General features: G+C 41.5%; 2 protein-coding genes across 4 annotated transcripts; both read left to right on the plus strand.

Annotated features, from left to right (window-relative positions):
• The first annotated feature begins 1,464 nt into the window (after positions 1-1,464).
• On the plus strand, positions 1,465-4,361 carry NKAPL (NFKB activating protein like). Its single transcript, XM_010974134.3, has one exon. The coding sequence runs from the start codon at positions 1,745-1,747 to the stop codon at positions 2,966-2,968; it is 1,224 nt and encodes a 407-aa protein (XP_010972436.2). The 5' UTR covers positions 1,465-1,744; the 3' UTR covers positions 2,969-4,361.
• Positions 4,362-6,741: 2,380 nt separating this feature from the next.
• On the plus strand, positions 6,742-16,242 carry ZSCAN26 (zinc finger and SCAN domain containing 26). 3 transcript variants are annotated; one of them, XM_010974130.3, is made up of 4 exons: positions 6,742-6,873; positions 11,501-11,985; positions 12,280-12,397; positions 15,331-16,242. In XM_010974130.3, exons 2-4 carry the CDS (start codon positions 11,566-11,568, stop codon positions 16,233-16,235), a joined length of 1,443 nt encoding a protein of 480 aa, XP_010972432.1. In that variant the 5' UTR covers positions 6,742-6,873; positions 11,501-11,565; the 3' UTR covers positions 16,236-16,242. The 3 variants fall into 3 exon arrangements, with proteins under 3 accessions (XP_010972432.1, XP_074204362.1, XP_045365594.1); XM_074348261.1 differs by having other exon boundaries at positions 11,501-11,982; XM_045509638.2 differs by having other exon boundaries at positions 6,812-6,945.
• The last annotated feature ends 37 nt before the right edge of the window (positions 16,243-16,279 follow it).

The following is a 16,279-nucleotide window of genomic DNA, read 5'->3' on the forward strand; positions in this document are numbered from 1 at the left end:
TTGCCTATGTTCTCTTCTAGGAGTTTTATGGTGTCATGTCTTATATTTAAGTCTTTAAGCCATTTTGAGTTTATTTCTGTGTGTTGTGTGAAGGAGTGTTTTAATTTCATTGATTTACAGGTGGCTTTCCAGCTTTCCCAATACCACTTGCCAAAGATACTGTCTTTTCTCCGTTGTATATATTTGCCTTCTTTGTTAAAGATTAATTGACCATAGGTGTGTGCATTTATTTCTGGCCTCTCTATTCTGTTCCATTGATCCATGTGCCTGTTTTTGTGTCAGTACCACACTGTTTTGATTAATGTAGCTTTGTAGTATTGTCTGAAGTCTGGGAGGGTTATGTTTCCAGCTTCATTCTTTTCCTTCAGTATTGCTTTGGAAATTCTGGGTCTTTTGTGATTCCATATAAATTTTAGCATTATTTGTTCTAGTTCTGTGGAAAGGGTCCTGGGTAATTGGATAGGGCTGTCATTAAATCTATAGATTGCTTTAGGTAGTATGGCAGTTTTAACAATATTAATTCTTCCAATTCAAGAGCATAGGATAGCTTTCCATTTCTTTAAATCAGCTTTAACATCCTTTATCAATTTTTTATAATTCTCAGCCTGTAAGTCTCACCTCCTTGGTCAAGGTGGTGATATTCCTAAGTATTTTATTTTATTTTTTGTTGTGATTTTAAAAGGGATTTTTTTCCCTTTACTTTTTTGATATTTTATTGTTAGTGTAAAGAAATGCAACAGATTTCTGTGTATCAGTCTTGTATCCTGCTACCTTGCTGAATTTGTTTATCAGCTCTAGCATTTTCTGTATGGAGTCTTTAGGGTTTTCTATATATGGCGTCATGCCATCTGTATATAGTGACAATTTTACCTCTTCCCTTCCAATTTGGATCCCTTTTATTTCTTTTTCTTGCCTGGTTGCTGTAGCTAGGACTTCCATTACTGTGTTGAATAGCAGTGGTGAGAGTGGGTATCCTTGTCTTGTCCAGATTTTAGCAGGAAGGCTTTCAGCTTTTCACCATTGCATATTATGTTCGCTGTGGGTTTGTCATAAATAGCTTTTATTATGTTGAAATATATTCTCTCTCTACCCACTTTGGTAAGAGTTTTTATCATGTATGGATGTTGAATTTTATGAAAAATTTTTTTCTACATCTATTGAGATGATCATGTGGTTTTTGATCTCTCTTTTGTTGATGTGATGTTTAGGCTGAACTCAAATTTTGATTTTAAAAAAAATTCTGGTTTTTGCTTCCAAGTGGGATTTGGTAGTCCTTAACAGGTAGCTTTGCCATGAAGGTGGTGGACAAACTCCTTGTTTAAGGGGTAAACAAGAGAAGGTGAGAAGTAGGGAAACTTCACAAAGGGGTAAAAATGAGTATGGGAGGAGAGAAAGGTAACCATCAAGCTGGTTGAAGGCAGATAATCAGGTAGAGAATGGAGTGTTTGAACAGTTGAGGGGTTCACTGATGCGAATTTCTCTGTGTTCCCACAGGGCTCAGGTTGGGGACTGTAAATCCTGAAAACAGGCGGGACTGTACCCGCTTCTTCCACTCTGGAGAAGAGGCCTCCACGCAGCCTCAGCTAAAGCAGGGGCCTCACAGCCCACATGTTGATTGGGTCTTCACGTGGCAACCGGACAGAAGCGGAAGTCGTGCGCCCGACCGTTGCTAGCGCACCTGGTGGGCGGGATTCTCAGGCCAGCCGGCGTCTCTGTAGAAACCGCCTCTGTGAAAGCGCGGGCAATGGCGCCAGTGTCCCGGTCCCGCTATCCCGAGGACACCTCGGGCTCTCGGAAACGGCGACGCAGCTCGTCGAGGAGCCCATCGTCCGCTCACGCTAGACGCTCTCCATGGGGCGGCCGTTGTCACTCTTACTCCCGCGGCCGCGAGGGCCTCCGGCCTCCGTGGGGTGAGTCGGGCGTTGGCACTCCTTACCCCCTCAGCCGCTCTGGGTCCCGAGAGCGGCCCTCCGGGCTCTGCAATTACGCCTACTCGTCCTCTTCTTCCATTTACTATGGCGGACACCGTTACTATCACCACCACTATGCGGACGACCGGCAGTGGACGGAAGACTATGAGAAGGAGGAGGAGATCTATCGACAGAGGAGGCTGAAAGAGAGAGAAAGAATTGGGGAGTTGGGAGCTCCTGAGGTGTGGGGGCTGTCTCCCAAGTTTCCTGAGCCAGATTCTGATGAACACACCCCAGTTGAGGATGAAGAGATAAAGACTAAGAAGAGCAGCAGTTCAAATGCCAGCTCCCAAGAAAAAGAGAAAAAGGAAAAGGCCAGTCATTCAAAAAATAAGAAAAAAAGAAAGAAAAAGTCCAAAAGAAAACATAGGAAATATTCCGATAATCCTGACAGTAATTTAGACTCCGACACTAATTCTACCTCTGATGATGATAAAAAGAGAGCAAAAAAAGCCAAGAAGAAAGAGAAAAGAAAGGAACACAGAGCTAAAAAGCCCAAGAAACAGAAGACTAAAAAGACTAAACAAGAATCCAGTGACTCAAGCTATAAGGATTCGGAAGGGGAGTTGCCAGAAGATACCTGGATTGAGCGGTCAAAAATTGCAGATAACATGGATCTGATAGGTCCTGAGGCACCTGTAATATACACCTCTCAAGATGGGAAACCTTTGAACTATGGCCATGCTCTGCTTCCAGGTGAAGGTGCAGCTATGGCTGAGTATGTAAAAGCTGGGAAGCGTATCCCACGAAGAGGTGAAATTGGGCTGACGAGTGAAGAGATTGCTTCATTTGAATGCTCAGGTTATGTTATGAGTGGTAGCAGGCATCGCAGAATGGAGGCTGTACGACTGCGTAAAGAGAACCAGATCTACAGTGCTGATGAGAAGAGAGCCCTTGCATCCTTTAACCAAGAAGAGAGACGAAAGAGAGAGAGTAAGATTCTAGCCAGTTTCCGAGAGATGGTGTACCGAAAGACAAAAGGGAAAGATGACAAATAAGGACTTTTATTCTGTAGCAGGACTTTTAACAACAATTTTATATGACCAAAATTAAAAGAGTTTCTGGTGCTACTATACCTACTATGTCAGTGAGTTCCTCAAGAAAAAGCTGCTTTTTGAGATCTCTTCAGCAATTTATTTTTTTTGTTATTTTTAAGTTAAAAAGTAATATGTGAACATGGTTTAAATATTCAAATACTACAAGAGGAGAGTCAGTAAAATGTGAGTCTTTTACTCCAGTCCCCTGATCCTTCTACCCAAAGAAATCTCTTTTTGGCATCTTATATATCTGCCCATAAGTTTTGTGTATATATATTGCACAAGAAGGTTGGAGCTATGAACCTGAAGTTTCTTTTTTTTCTCCCTCTGTTGCTCTGACTTTTCTCTCTTTGAGGGCTTCATTGCCTCATGGAGCCATTCATTTCCCTAGGGAGAACCAGAAGAACCTCAGAAAGAGCAAAGTATTGAGTGTATCCATTGAGTGCATACTTCTGGTTTTCATTTAACAGACTGAGTTTAAAATTAGAGGAGATTTACTGGCTCATGTAACTGAGAAGTCCAGCAGGAGGACAGGTTCCCTGCATGGTTTTAGTAAGATTTTGTCTTCTCTGTGGATCATTTTGCTTTCTAGGCAGGTTTCCGTTAAATAATAAAAAGGCTGCCAAAGCTCCTGAGTTTGGTTCTATATTTCCTAGTAAACCTATGAAGAGAGAAAGAGCATTTTTGTCTTGATATTGTAAACAAAATGCTGAGACTCAGCCCAATTTGGATTCGCTTAGGTCACATGTTTCCCCTTAGAAAAGGTGTTGTTGCCAGGGAAATAGAATGGCCTACCCCTGGATCTACAAGAGGAGAGAGAAAAAAATGAGAAGTTATCAAGGAGGAGGCAGTTGATAGAGCTCATGAAAAGGAGATAAGCTCAGGAGGGACCACGTGGACAAGAGAGTTAGTGTTGAAAAACTGGCTAACACCAGTGCTGGAGGAGACAGTGAGCTCCACTCATGGTCCATGATAAAGTCTTTGTTGTCATCCAGTGACATCTGCCTAAATCCTGAGATTTCAGTACTATCAGACCATCTAATTTGTTTAAGCCCCTTTTCAAGGCTTAAGACCCTGGTAAGCCCATAGAGCTAACAGTGAAGGGGTTCCAGAATCTGGCAGGGCAGAGAGATGTAGACGGGCACTTTTTCCCCAGTATGTGATTTGGTTGAACTGGACCACACTAGCTTGAGATTTTCCCCAAAGAGCATTGAGTGAAAGCCACCTTATTACATGTGTATATTTCCATTTTTAGAAACAAACCATACCAGACTACACAGATGGATCTACATCTTTTTACTAAACAATATATCCTGGGAGATGCTTTATATCAATGCATATAAATCTATCTCATTCTTTTTAGTGACTTTATAATATTCTATCATATGGAAGAACATATTTTATATTTTAAGATGTTTAAGATGTTTTCCATTTTTGCAATTACACAATAAATACTGTAGTGAAAATCTTTGCAGATGTCTGAGTGTATTATCTGTAGAACACTCATTTAGAAGTAAAATTATTGGATCAAATATAATCCTTTGGGTCATCTAAAAATGGCCGTGTAGAAGTGAAATTATTGGATCAAAGGGAAGGTATTTATTAGATGCTTTCTATGTGTTAGGCACTATGGCAGGTATTAGGGATAAACCAAAGAATAAGTTAGACTTGATCTCTGCCATCATAGATTTTTACACTGTACTGGGAGAGATAGACTTTAAATAGCTAACAGACAAATATAAATTATAGTATGCTATGAAGAAAACAAGCTAGAGATAGTAATGTAATTTTTGATAGAGTGGTCAGAGAAAGTCTAAGAATGTCATATTCAGCTCTATGTGCTTTTAAATTTTAATAGATATTGCAACATTGCCTTCCAAATGACGTGCACCAGTTTACACACTCACCTACCAGTATTGTGTTTCTAAACCTTTTGATCTTTGCCAATCTGATATGAAAATGGCATTTCATTTTATTTTATTTTCTGTAAATAAGAGTAAGGTTGAGCATACTTTCATATATATGTACATATGTATACATATATGTGTGAGTCTTTTGTACCTTGTGTGTGTGTGTGTGTGTATGTGTGTGTGAAATACCCACATTATAACCTTTGTCCATTTTCCTACTGGGTTGTTGGTCATTTTCTTATCGATCATAAGAACTCATCAAATAATAAATAAATTAGTTCCTTATTACATATCTTGAGGATATTTTCTCCTCTTATTTGGCTTTTGAATTGCTTTTTGGGGAAACATTTGATCATAATTGCCCTTTGAGTCTGCAAAAGAGGCACTAACGCTAGCCATACACTTAAATACCTTTGTCTTTTGTACCTGGGGAAAAGATACAGCTGAGAAACTATAGCTTCTAAGTAGACCAAGGTAAGATTGGTGGGCTTCTTGTTCAAAAAGACAAAATACACACAATGCAACAAATAGTAAGTGTAATGCCCTCAGTAGAGTTCTGGTGACAGTGTTTTGTGCTGTCCTTTTCCTTAGCTTGCTGTTTAATGCTCCTGTTAGAGAGGAACCTGGCCGGTAAATCTGCCTTAAAACAGATTTTGAGGGTTGGAATTTGTGGTCACTTTGGTCTCAGGGAGCCAAAAAAAGGAGTTAAAACAACTTTTTCTTTTTTTAAGCATTTTCACTTAGAGTATGTGGTTATGGGTTGTAGAATAGAAAAAACCTAGCACAACAAAAAATTGTGTCATCTTTAGGTTCAAGAAACCATCAGAATCATTTTAGTATTAAACTCTGCTCCAGGAGGAAGTTGAACAGATCAAACAGGCGGTCTTAACCACCAGAGTTATGCTGAGTTTTACTCAATGCTGAGAAACAGCCCAAGAAAGCAAACTAGTGAGGCTGCTGCTGATTAATTTACAATTGATAAACTTTATACAACATCATTAACTGCCTCATTTTATGACTGTGGAATTATCTAAAATAATGTTTTTCAAAATATAAATCTCCTCCACTGGCATAAGGGGTCCTAATGGGTATATAGTGGTGTGTTTTTGTTTTTGTTTTTGTTTTTGTTTTAAGTTCTATAGCACAAGGGAAGGCTTCTTGCCCATAGCCATCAGCAGCTTAGGGAGTAAGCAACATAAAGGGTTTTGATTTTCATGGGATATCCAATGCAATCAATAATCTAAAGATGCCAGCCAGGGTAAAGAGTTTGAAAGGGGGAGTAGTTTGTGATGAGGTGGATAAGAGAGGGAATATTTCTATTTGTTTTGAGGTGAATCAGAAAGGGAATATTTCTGTTTTCTTCAGCACAATTTATTTTGGTGGTGCTATCTGATGCCCCGCACCCCTACCCAACCCTATCTTCGATTGCAGAGTATTGTAATAGACAATTTTTTTATTACCTTAAAACTTTTAATACAAATATATGTTCATTGTTCAGTTAATCTTCAAAATACTTTGACATTTATTTTTGCCACTGTATTTAATGACCTTTTTAAATTGGAGAGAAATGGTAAAATATGTGTCTGTATTTTAATTATGTGAGTGAGCAAAGTGGGAATGCCAGTTGTTTGTGACAACACTAAACTGAGCTGGCCTGTTTCTACATAAATAAAACGGATTTCGGCTTAAAAGTGAAACAAACAAACAAAACCTCAAACACCAACCCAAGCTCACACGTGGACGCCCCTCCCAGCCGTGGGACTCAGAAAACGTTCAGCCAATGGGCTGGAACTTGGTCTCCTATCGCAAGCGGGAGCAGGAGGCCAGCGAGCTGCGGTCCTCCGGCATTCCTAGAGCGGATGCTGAAGTGCGCCGCGGCGCGAGATCAGGCGCTCCGCAAAGAGCGAAGAGGGCGCTTGAGGAGCGTTAGACTTTTCTTACCGGTCGCCTGGTGAGGTGAGTGATGACTGTGCTCCAGGTTGGGGAGGAACTGCGGCCAGTGGGCGGGGAGCAGCTGATTCCCTGGAGGTGAGAGTGCGGAGAAGGGGCCATGTGGACGGGGGCGGGAGCGGGAGGTGTTCATACTGGGGCCTGGAAGAGGAATGAAGTGGTGGGTGTAGTTACCGGGGCGCAACCTTTTGCTGCTTATTTTTCATCTATTGAGCTTAGTTTTAAATACGTATTAAAGGTAAGCCTTAGAAGGTAACATTTGAGCAGAAACCTGAGGGAGGTGAAAAGACCTATGTGGCCTTGGGAGGGCACGAGATTTCTAGGCAGAGGGAACAGCAACAGAGGCCCTAAAGCGGGAGCTTGCCTGACATATTCGAGGAATAGCTGGGAGACCGGAGTGGTCGGAGCACGTGAACATGGTGAAGGTGTAGAGGATGATCTCAGAGACATTGGGTAGTGGGTGTGGGAGGAGGCTTGTGGGAAAATTGGGCATTGTATTGTGTGAGGAATTTGATCATATGTTGGTGTGAAAAGAGTTTTCGAAAAATTTTGAGCAGACGAAAAACATCTGACTTATGTTTTAAAGCATCTATAGCTGGAAAGGCATGATGAGAAGACTGTAGGGAGGTAGGAGTGGAATCAGGGAAACTTAAGTTGGGAGGCTCTTGCAAGTGATTCAGGTAGGAGATAAGAATATCTTGGTCTAGTATTATAGTAGAAGTGGCTAGTAACAGACTAATGAACTGTTTTGAAAGTAGAGCTGGCAGGATTTGCTGTTGGATCAGATGTGGAGTATGAAAGTAGGAGAGAAAACAAAGATAAATCCAAGGTTCTTGGCCTGTGGTTGCCAGAAATATTGGAGGAAAGATCTAAGGTTCAATTTTGGGGATCTTGTGCAAGTTATTTAACACTTTCTATCTCAGTTTCCTTCTCTGTACAGTGAGGTTAATAATAGTATGTACTTCATTGAGGTTAGGATAGGTGAGGATTAAATGCATTAATGCAAGTAAAACACATTGAATAGTTGTGCTGATTTATTTTACTGTGTTGATGTTACTGAATACAAACTCGTTCTGCTCACTACACAAAAGGCCAATAAATCTAGAGACAAGATGTTGGGGCAAGGAATAACTTTATTCGGAAAACCAGGAGACCGAGAATATAGCAGACTAATGTCCTGGAGAACCATCTTCCCCAAGCCAGAGGTTAGGCTCTTTTTGTACTAAAAAGGGGAGGGGTTGTGGTTGGTTGTTACAGACTTCTTGATATCGGAATCCTTTGTTCTTGCAGCTGTACAGATAGGTCAGGTCAAGGTGTCCCTATAAACCTCCAACAAGACAAATGTTATTTTCTATTCTGCAACTTTTTATCTTTATATGAATGGGAAAGTGTTATACCCTTGACGGTCAGAGCCTTGAGAATGGGTTATCCTATATATTTCGGGTTATAGGCAACATTCTTTTACAAAAGGTGTGGAAGGAGCATGACTAAGCACAGGAAACAGAGCACAGGGTTAGAGCTAAAGGAACAGATCTAATACGGAGTCAGTTTTGTTCTTCCCTATTACACTGAGACATGAAGTGTGTATGGGCACTAATGAGAAGAGAGTTGGAGAATTAAAGTTGCAGGATTGGCTTTTTAAATTTTTAGTCCATTTTTGACAAAGAAAAATAAGTATCAACTGGGAGTGATACTATATGCACATCCATAATATGTAACAGCAAGCTGTTGAAACCTAGCCAGGCACAGCCACTAATTGAGTGAGCCTCATGCATATTGATTCAAAAGTGTGTGTCAGCAGTTGACAGATGCTATTTCACTCATCTTTAGAGTCTCTCAGGAGTAGGCAAAATCAAGAATGCTAAATCCTCATGTTTTCAAGGGCGTATTTCAAAGGATGATGGTGGAATTCTCCAAGTTTACTTTGACAGGGTTTGAGAGGCTTTTGTGAGGTATCCAGGTACCAGATAGCTAGCCAGAAGGAAATACAGATCTCACACTCTTGAGATACCTGGGCTGAAAATTAAGGAAATCACTGGCATAAAGATAGTAACTGAAGGTACAAACATACCTGTCTTCTACATTACCCCCTCCTAGCTTATGTCCTATTTCTCTCCTTCCTTTGAATATCTTATTTTTTGAAAGAGTAATTTTTGCTTACTCTTTCCATTTTCCCATTTTCACATGACTGGCTGACTGTTCTCCCTATCCCATAAACAGAATTGTCACTGTGACCTCTGTGTTTTTTAATTAAGTGTATATGTCAGGTCTTAGGTTAACCCAACTTTCTATAACATTTCCCTCTCTTGAACACTGCCTCTTCATAATTCCAATTATAAGTCCATTATTTACTATTCTTTACAATGATCATCTCATTTACCTCAAAACATCTTTGTGAATTTGATATTGTCTTCATTTTACAAATGAGTAAACTGAAGCTCTAAGAAGATAAGTACCTTGTCCCAGGTCACACTGTAAGTGGCGGGGCTGGATTAGAACCCAGGCCTGTCTGAGGCCCAGGCTTTCACCACCACTCCACACTCCCAGAAACAGATGCCCTCAGTCTTCTGGGTATACTGTCTTTGTTCTCCTACCTCTCCAGGTGTTCCTTCTCCCTTCTCTTCCTTACATGTAGGTGTTTCCCAGGGTTCCAGCCCCACTTAGCCTTTTCCTAGGCATAACTGACTACTGCTCAGAAGGGTAGTTCTAGGCTTCCCAGTAGCTCTATGCTCAGACTTTTCTCTGTCTGAAAAACCCTTTCCCTATTTTCTTGCCTCACTTTCACTTGTCTTTTAAGAATCAAAAGGACTCACTTCCAGGAAGCTTTTTCTGACCTGCTACTGGGAATTAGGTATTTTACCACTGAGCTCTGCTAAGCATGCTGTATCTGCCTCCTTATGACACCTAATACACTGAACTGTATGTAATTGCTTATCCACTTGAGATTTCTTGAGGAGCAGAGAGCTCTGGAGGCCAGGGAGTTCTTTTATCTCTGCATCTCCAGCAACTAAGAGTCAGCACAGGGTAGACAATAAATGAGATGAGCTATGCATATCCTTACATTCTTTTAGTTAATTCTGATATTGGCTTTAATTAATGAATATATAAGCAATTTTATTTATTTCGTATCTTTCTCAACATTTTGAGAACTTTCAAATCTATAGGAAAGTTGAAAAAATAGGATAATTAATACTGTACACCCCTCATAGCAGCAGTTGTGAACATCCTGCTACATTTGTGTTCTTTCTCTCTCTCCACATATGCACGCACACACACTTTTTTTCCCTCTGAAACATTTGAAAATAAGTGTTAGCACCATCTCGTGAGAATAAGGATATTCTCTTATGTGACCACAGAACTGTATCCCACCTGAGAAAAAAAACTCAGGATCTATACACTTTTTCTGTAGAGGGCCCGAGAGTGAATGTTTTCCGCTTGGCAGATGATATTATTTCTGTGGTGACTACAGTTGGCCGTTGCACAACGAGAGTTTGAACCACATGCGTCCGCTTACATGGGATTTTTTTCAGTTAAAACATAGTACTTATATTTTCATTTTACAGATCTTTAATTAAGTGTTAACTAAAAGTTTATGTTTGATTAGAGAGCATAATATGTGGAATCAAAAGAACTAGTTGGAGTCCTGATTCTATCCAAGCTGTTTCAGCTTCCTACCCTTGCTCATTTATCAGTTCCTTTGTTTTGGAGGCAGAGATAGTAGTTTTCAGATTTTCAACTACACAGAGATCAGCGCCTCGTTGTTCAAGGGTCAGCTGTACTCGGTCCTGCCAATGTATTGTGAAAGCAGATATAAACAATATCTAAACAAGTGGGTGTATCTGTATTCCAGTAAAGCTTTATATTCAAAAACGGGCTTTGGGCTCTGTTTGGTCTGCTGGGCCATAGTTTGTTTATATATTTTTTCGTATTCAGATTTCTGAATTCTTGAAAACATATTTGTATCTTTTTTTAAACTCAAGAGCAAGTTTCACATATTGCATTTTGCTGTGTGTCTTTAATCTAGAAAAATATCTTCCACACAGTCTCTTTTTATTTTTCATGTAATTGATTTGAAGAGTGCATGCCTGTTGTAGATAAGCTGCATTCTAGACATTCTGGACATTCTGGATTTATCAGAAAGTTTCCTCATTATTAGATTCATGTTAAACATTTTTAATAAAAATCCTTCATAAGTGATAAGACACAAGGCCAGCTGTCTTACTGTTGGTGTTGCTATGTTTCATTTGATTAAGCCTGTGACTGCCCGATATCTCCATTTTCCCCTTGGTAATTCATAAGCAATCAGTGTGGTGATTCTTGGAAACTATGAGATTATCCTCTTTCCCCCTACTCCTTTCCCCTAATGGTTTCACCCATTTGTGGTCTTTGATTGAATCAGTGATTTCATCAAAGGCTACAAAATGGTGATTTTTTTCAGATCTGTTATTTCTGCTATGTTAACTGGCCATCTTCTGTAAAACAGTCTTCTCATTTTGTACAGTTGCTTTGGAGTGAAAAAAATGGATAGTAATTATTGGAAATGTATAAACTCAACAGAGGGGTGTTGCTATTGTTTTTATTCTTGTTACTATTATTATTATGGTTTCTGTAATTCTTGTTACTACCTTTTCAGGGGTATCCCTGAGGAGGCAGTCAAAAGAAAGTTCTCCAGGATAGAGAGAGCAGCCTGAAGCTGGGATGGCAACAGCACTGATGAGCGCTCATTCCCCAGCTCCTCTAAACCTGAAGAAGGAGGGGCTTCGGGTGGTGAAGGAGGATCATGGCTCTACTCAGGAACAGGGAGTCAAGCCGCAAGGAGACGGCACAGGCCTCAGACCGGAGCCGTTGTGCACACAGTTCAGGCAGCTGCGCTATGAAGAGACTGCAGGACCTCGAGAAGCACTGAGCCGGCTCCGGGAACTTTGCCGACAGTGGCTGCAGCCCGAGACCCACACCAAGGAGCAGATCCTGGAGCTGCTGGTGCTGGAGCAGTTCCTGACCATCCTGCCTGAGGAGCTCCAGGTCCGGGTGCGGGAGCGTCACCCAGAGAGCGGGGAAGACGTGGTGGTTGTCCTGGAGGATTTGCAGCCGGAGCTGGGAGGAACAGGACAACAGGTGGTAAGGGTCAGATGTGCTCTTTTGCAGGAAAGCAGGAATTGAGACCTCTGGCCAGAGGGGTGGCCAGCAGTTCTCCCACTGCTGAGCTCTGGTTCAGTTTCTTTTCAGTCTGGCTGTTTCCTGCTGCAGGTCTCCCCGCAGTCTTACCTACTGGGAGGGAGGGAACGCAGTGTGCCCCAGGTGCTCCAGCCTCTTTTCTCTCCTCCTGTGTGGTTTCTCTTCACTCTCTTTTCTAACATTGTTTTTCTGAACAGCAGTTTCCTTCTAAACCCTCATGTACCTAATTGTCCCTAGGACTCAAACCAGACAAAGAAACAGAAACTACTTGTGGAGGAGACAGCCCCTCTGAGAGCAGCGTGGGAGCAGCAGGTCCAACCTGAGGGTGAAGGTCCAAAGCCTGACAGAGAGGAGGGTAAGAAGTAGACTGCATCTTCGTGCCTGTGAGATGTGCCGGGCTTCATAGTGCCCTCCTGAGGCCCTGCTCAGTGCCTTTGGCATTTTGCTTTTTGTTTTTGTTTTGAGCCAGGTTTGTTGAGGTATAATTTTCACGCAGTAAAATCACTCTTTGTAAGTGAGTTTTCACAAACATGGAGTAATTACAGTTGTCTAATCATCACCACAATCAAGATTACAAAAGTTTCCATCACTGAAGACATTTCCTTTATACCCTAATCTTTGGTTTGGTTTTGGTTTTTGTTGTTGTTGTTCAGTTAAAACCGAATCCTCCTCCTGTGTGGATGTTCACCTTCCTCTTCTCCCCCTTACTGTGGGGGAGGAGTTAAAAAAGGAGTGCTAGTTTCTCACCTAAGACAAAGAATTCAGCCACATGATTCGTTACTCATTTTTTCTTACCATCTTCAAATTATTTTAAATGACTACTGTCTTTTATTTCTAAATGTTGCCTGGATTCTTTTTTGCTCAAATATATATTTTCTTTTTTTTTTTTTTCAATTTTTAAAAAATTTTGGGGGTGAAGGTAGTTAGGTTTACTTATTTATTTTTAGAGGAGGTACTGGGGATTGAACCCAGGACCTTGTGTATGCTCCCCCCTCAACTATATTTTCTCTGACACTGAGATCTAATTTCTGTCCCTTGCATTTTTCTTCTCTTTCTGATATAAGCCCTGCTTCTCTTTTTTGTTTTACTGTCAGTCATCCTGCTGCTTCCATTGAAGTTAAATTACCTCCTGTTCATTCTCATCATTTAAACACAAATTTATTAATGTTACTCCCCTTCTTAAAGCCCTTCAGTGAGCTGAGTAATGTTATTCTTTCAACTTTTTTTCGACATTTGAAAAAGTCCATAATAAAAAGTAAAAAATAAAAATAAGAAATAACCCACCACCTTCAGTGACTCCTAGTGGCCATTAACAAAGGCCTCATATGGCGTGTTCTGGCATTTGTGGACTTTGCAGCCTCATATGCCCTGACATCACCAGCTTGCTTCAGTGTGCTTGAGACTTTTAGCTCCGACTGTTCCATGTGCTCGGGAACCCCTCATTCCCAGACAATTTGGGACAGTTCATTGCCCTTTGTCCCACCTGCTCACACTGTGTGTTCCCCTCATGCTGAGCTGCATTCCATTTCCCATCTGCTCCTCTTCTGGCTGGAATACTTTCTCCTCACTCCCCCTGACCAATTCCTACTCTTCCATCAGGACTGAGTTTGGATACCATTTTCTCTGTCCTTCCCTAAGTCCCCCAGGTCTGGATCCGTGTCCCCACCTCTGCTGCTAGAGCTCCAGGTTTCCTCTCACCACAGAACTGATCATATGACATTAGAGTGGCTGGTTTACTTCTCTTTTTCTCCTGCTAGCCCAAGAGGGTAGGGGCTTTGTTTTGTTTCCTGAGTCTGCTCCCGTCCCTGGCCTAGAGTAGACCCTCAGTGTCTATTTGATGAATGGCTGATCTTCATTTTAAAGCCTTCTTTTATGTACTACCTACTTCCCCTTCTCGGTTTCTGAGTCTGCTTCAAATCTCCCCTTCTTCTGGAAGCTTTCTATATAGAGTAGCTGAAAGAGAGAGGCCGACCATTTCTAAACAGCCATGCAGAAATGAATTTATGCCCTGTAATCCATGATGGATGTATATTTTAAATATGAAAAGTAAATTTAGCAGTAGTAGATTCTTGAAACTGTTCCTTACCCTCTAGGTCTGTTGCAAGTGTTATTTTATATTCAAAGTTCAGGTTGTTTTTTGGTTTCAGAGCCCCCTGCCTCCCCTTATTATACATTGTTATGTCATCCTTGGAAAAGAACCTCTCCTGTTCTCTTCCCTTAACTCTCCCTCCCTCCCCCATGTAGGCTACTTCCTTCTCGCGCAAAGGGCCTTTACACACAGTATATTGTTTACCTTGTTTAACCTTTCCGCCCCCACTGGTGACTTTACTTTCTCTGATGTCTCCTTACCAGTCCCTTCACTTTCCCTTTCACGCTGGGATTCATCTACTCTCACTCTGTGAATGATCTGCTGCCTTTATCTTGCTCATGCTGTGTAACCCTCATTTGTTGTTAGTGCTGCTTAGGCTCTCACTCTTCTGTTTTCTCCATCCACCTCCCCTCTTACTCTCTCGTTCTGACTTTGCATCCCCATTCGTGCTCTTGGCCTTAAAATCTGCTGTTCCCCCGCCCTCTTCTGCCTGTGTGTCTGAGCTAAGGTTTTATTCAGCAAACATTGTTTACTGTTTCTTATGTGCCAGGCATTAGAGCAATGTACTACAGCACTGAGATGTAACAGCTTCATTGAACCACACAGGAAAGCAGTTACTGTGTCCAAGGAGATCTGGAAAGGCGAAGACATTTTTGTGGACTTCATGTTACCCTCAAGGTCTTGGGGTCCAATGTTTTTGATTTCTTGGTGAGGACACTAAGCCCAGAGGATTTAAATTACTGAAGATTATATAGCTAATCAATGATAAAATTGGCACCATGTCTACATGTTATTGCCAATTCATTTTTTCATTTCTAGTGCTGTCCCTTTCTCAACTGGCATAGCTTTTTTATTTTCCATGTGACAGGCCATTATAACATACAGCCATGCTCCTGATGACAGTTTGCTTGCTTGCTGACTTCTGTGTATGTGTATGTATGTGTGTATATATATGAGTGTATCACATGATAAACTTCAAACCATTTAAGATAAGTCATCTTCCACCACAATCTCCTGAAGACAGCCATTATTAACAACTTCTTATGTATCGTTCCACATATGTTCTATGCAAATACAAGAATCCATGACATTTCCACTTTGCACACGTGGCTTAATTCAAATTTTTTCCTCCTAATTGCAGATTTCTTTCCCTGAGCACCAAAAAGCAAGTAATTGGTGGTGTGTATTTAATGTTCCAGGTGAGGAGACCAGGATTGAGAATGAGAAGCTGGTTGTAGAGACAGACTCCCGTGGAAGAGTGGAATCATCTGAGAAAATATCTGAACCCATAGAGGCTCATTACAGGGACTCTAACTTGGATAGGCAGCTAGCCCAGCCCAAAGAGAAGACTGACTATAAGTGCTCAGAATGTGGGGAGGGGTTCATCCAGCACTCAGATCTGATTAAGCATGAAGGTTCGCACACAGGAGAAAAGCTCTGTGCATCTGAGGTGTGTCAGAGTTCTAGTCTTACTGGACATCAGAAAGTCCGCTCCAGAGAGAAAGGTCATCAGTGTCACGAGTGTGGGAAAGCCTTTCAGAGAAGTTCACACCTTATTAGACATCAGAAAATCCATCTTGGTGAGAAGCCTTATCAGTGCAAGGAGTGTGGAAAAGTCTTTAGCCAGAATGCAGGCCTTTTGGAACATCTCAGAATCCACACTGGAGAGAAACCTTATCTGTGCATCCACTGTGGAAAGAACTTTCGGCGCAGCTCTCACCTTAATCGACACCAGAGAATCCACAGTCAGGAGGAGCCCTCTGAGTGCAAAGAGTGTGGAAAGACTTTTAGTCAGGCCCTTCTCCTCACCCACCATCAGAGAATCCACAGCCACTCCAAAAGCCATCAGTGTAATGAGTGTGGGAAAGCCTTCAGTCTGACCTCAGACCTTATTCGGCACCACAGGATTCACACTGGAGAAAAACCTTTCAAGTGTACTATATGCCAGAAAGCCTTCCGACTAAACTCACACCTTGCTCAGCATGTGAGAATCCACAATGAGGAAAAACCCTACGAATGTAATGAGTGTGGAGAAGCCTTCAGGCAGAGGTCAGGTCTTTTTCAACATCAGAGGTATCACCACAAAGACAAACTGGCTTCATGAGGTGTCCTGTCCTTATGAAATATCAGAGATAGTACATTTGCAAG

Source organism: Camelus bactrianus, chromosome 20 (genome assembly GCF_048773025.1).
Source record: "Camelus bactrianus isolate YW-2024 breed Bactrian camel chromosome 20, ASM4877302v1, whole genome shotgun sequence".
Taxonomy (NCBI): Eukaryota; Metazoa; Chordata; class Mammalia; order Artiodactyla; family Camelidae; genus Camelus; species Camelus bactrianus.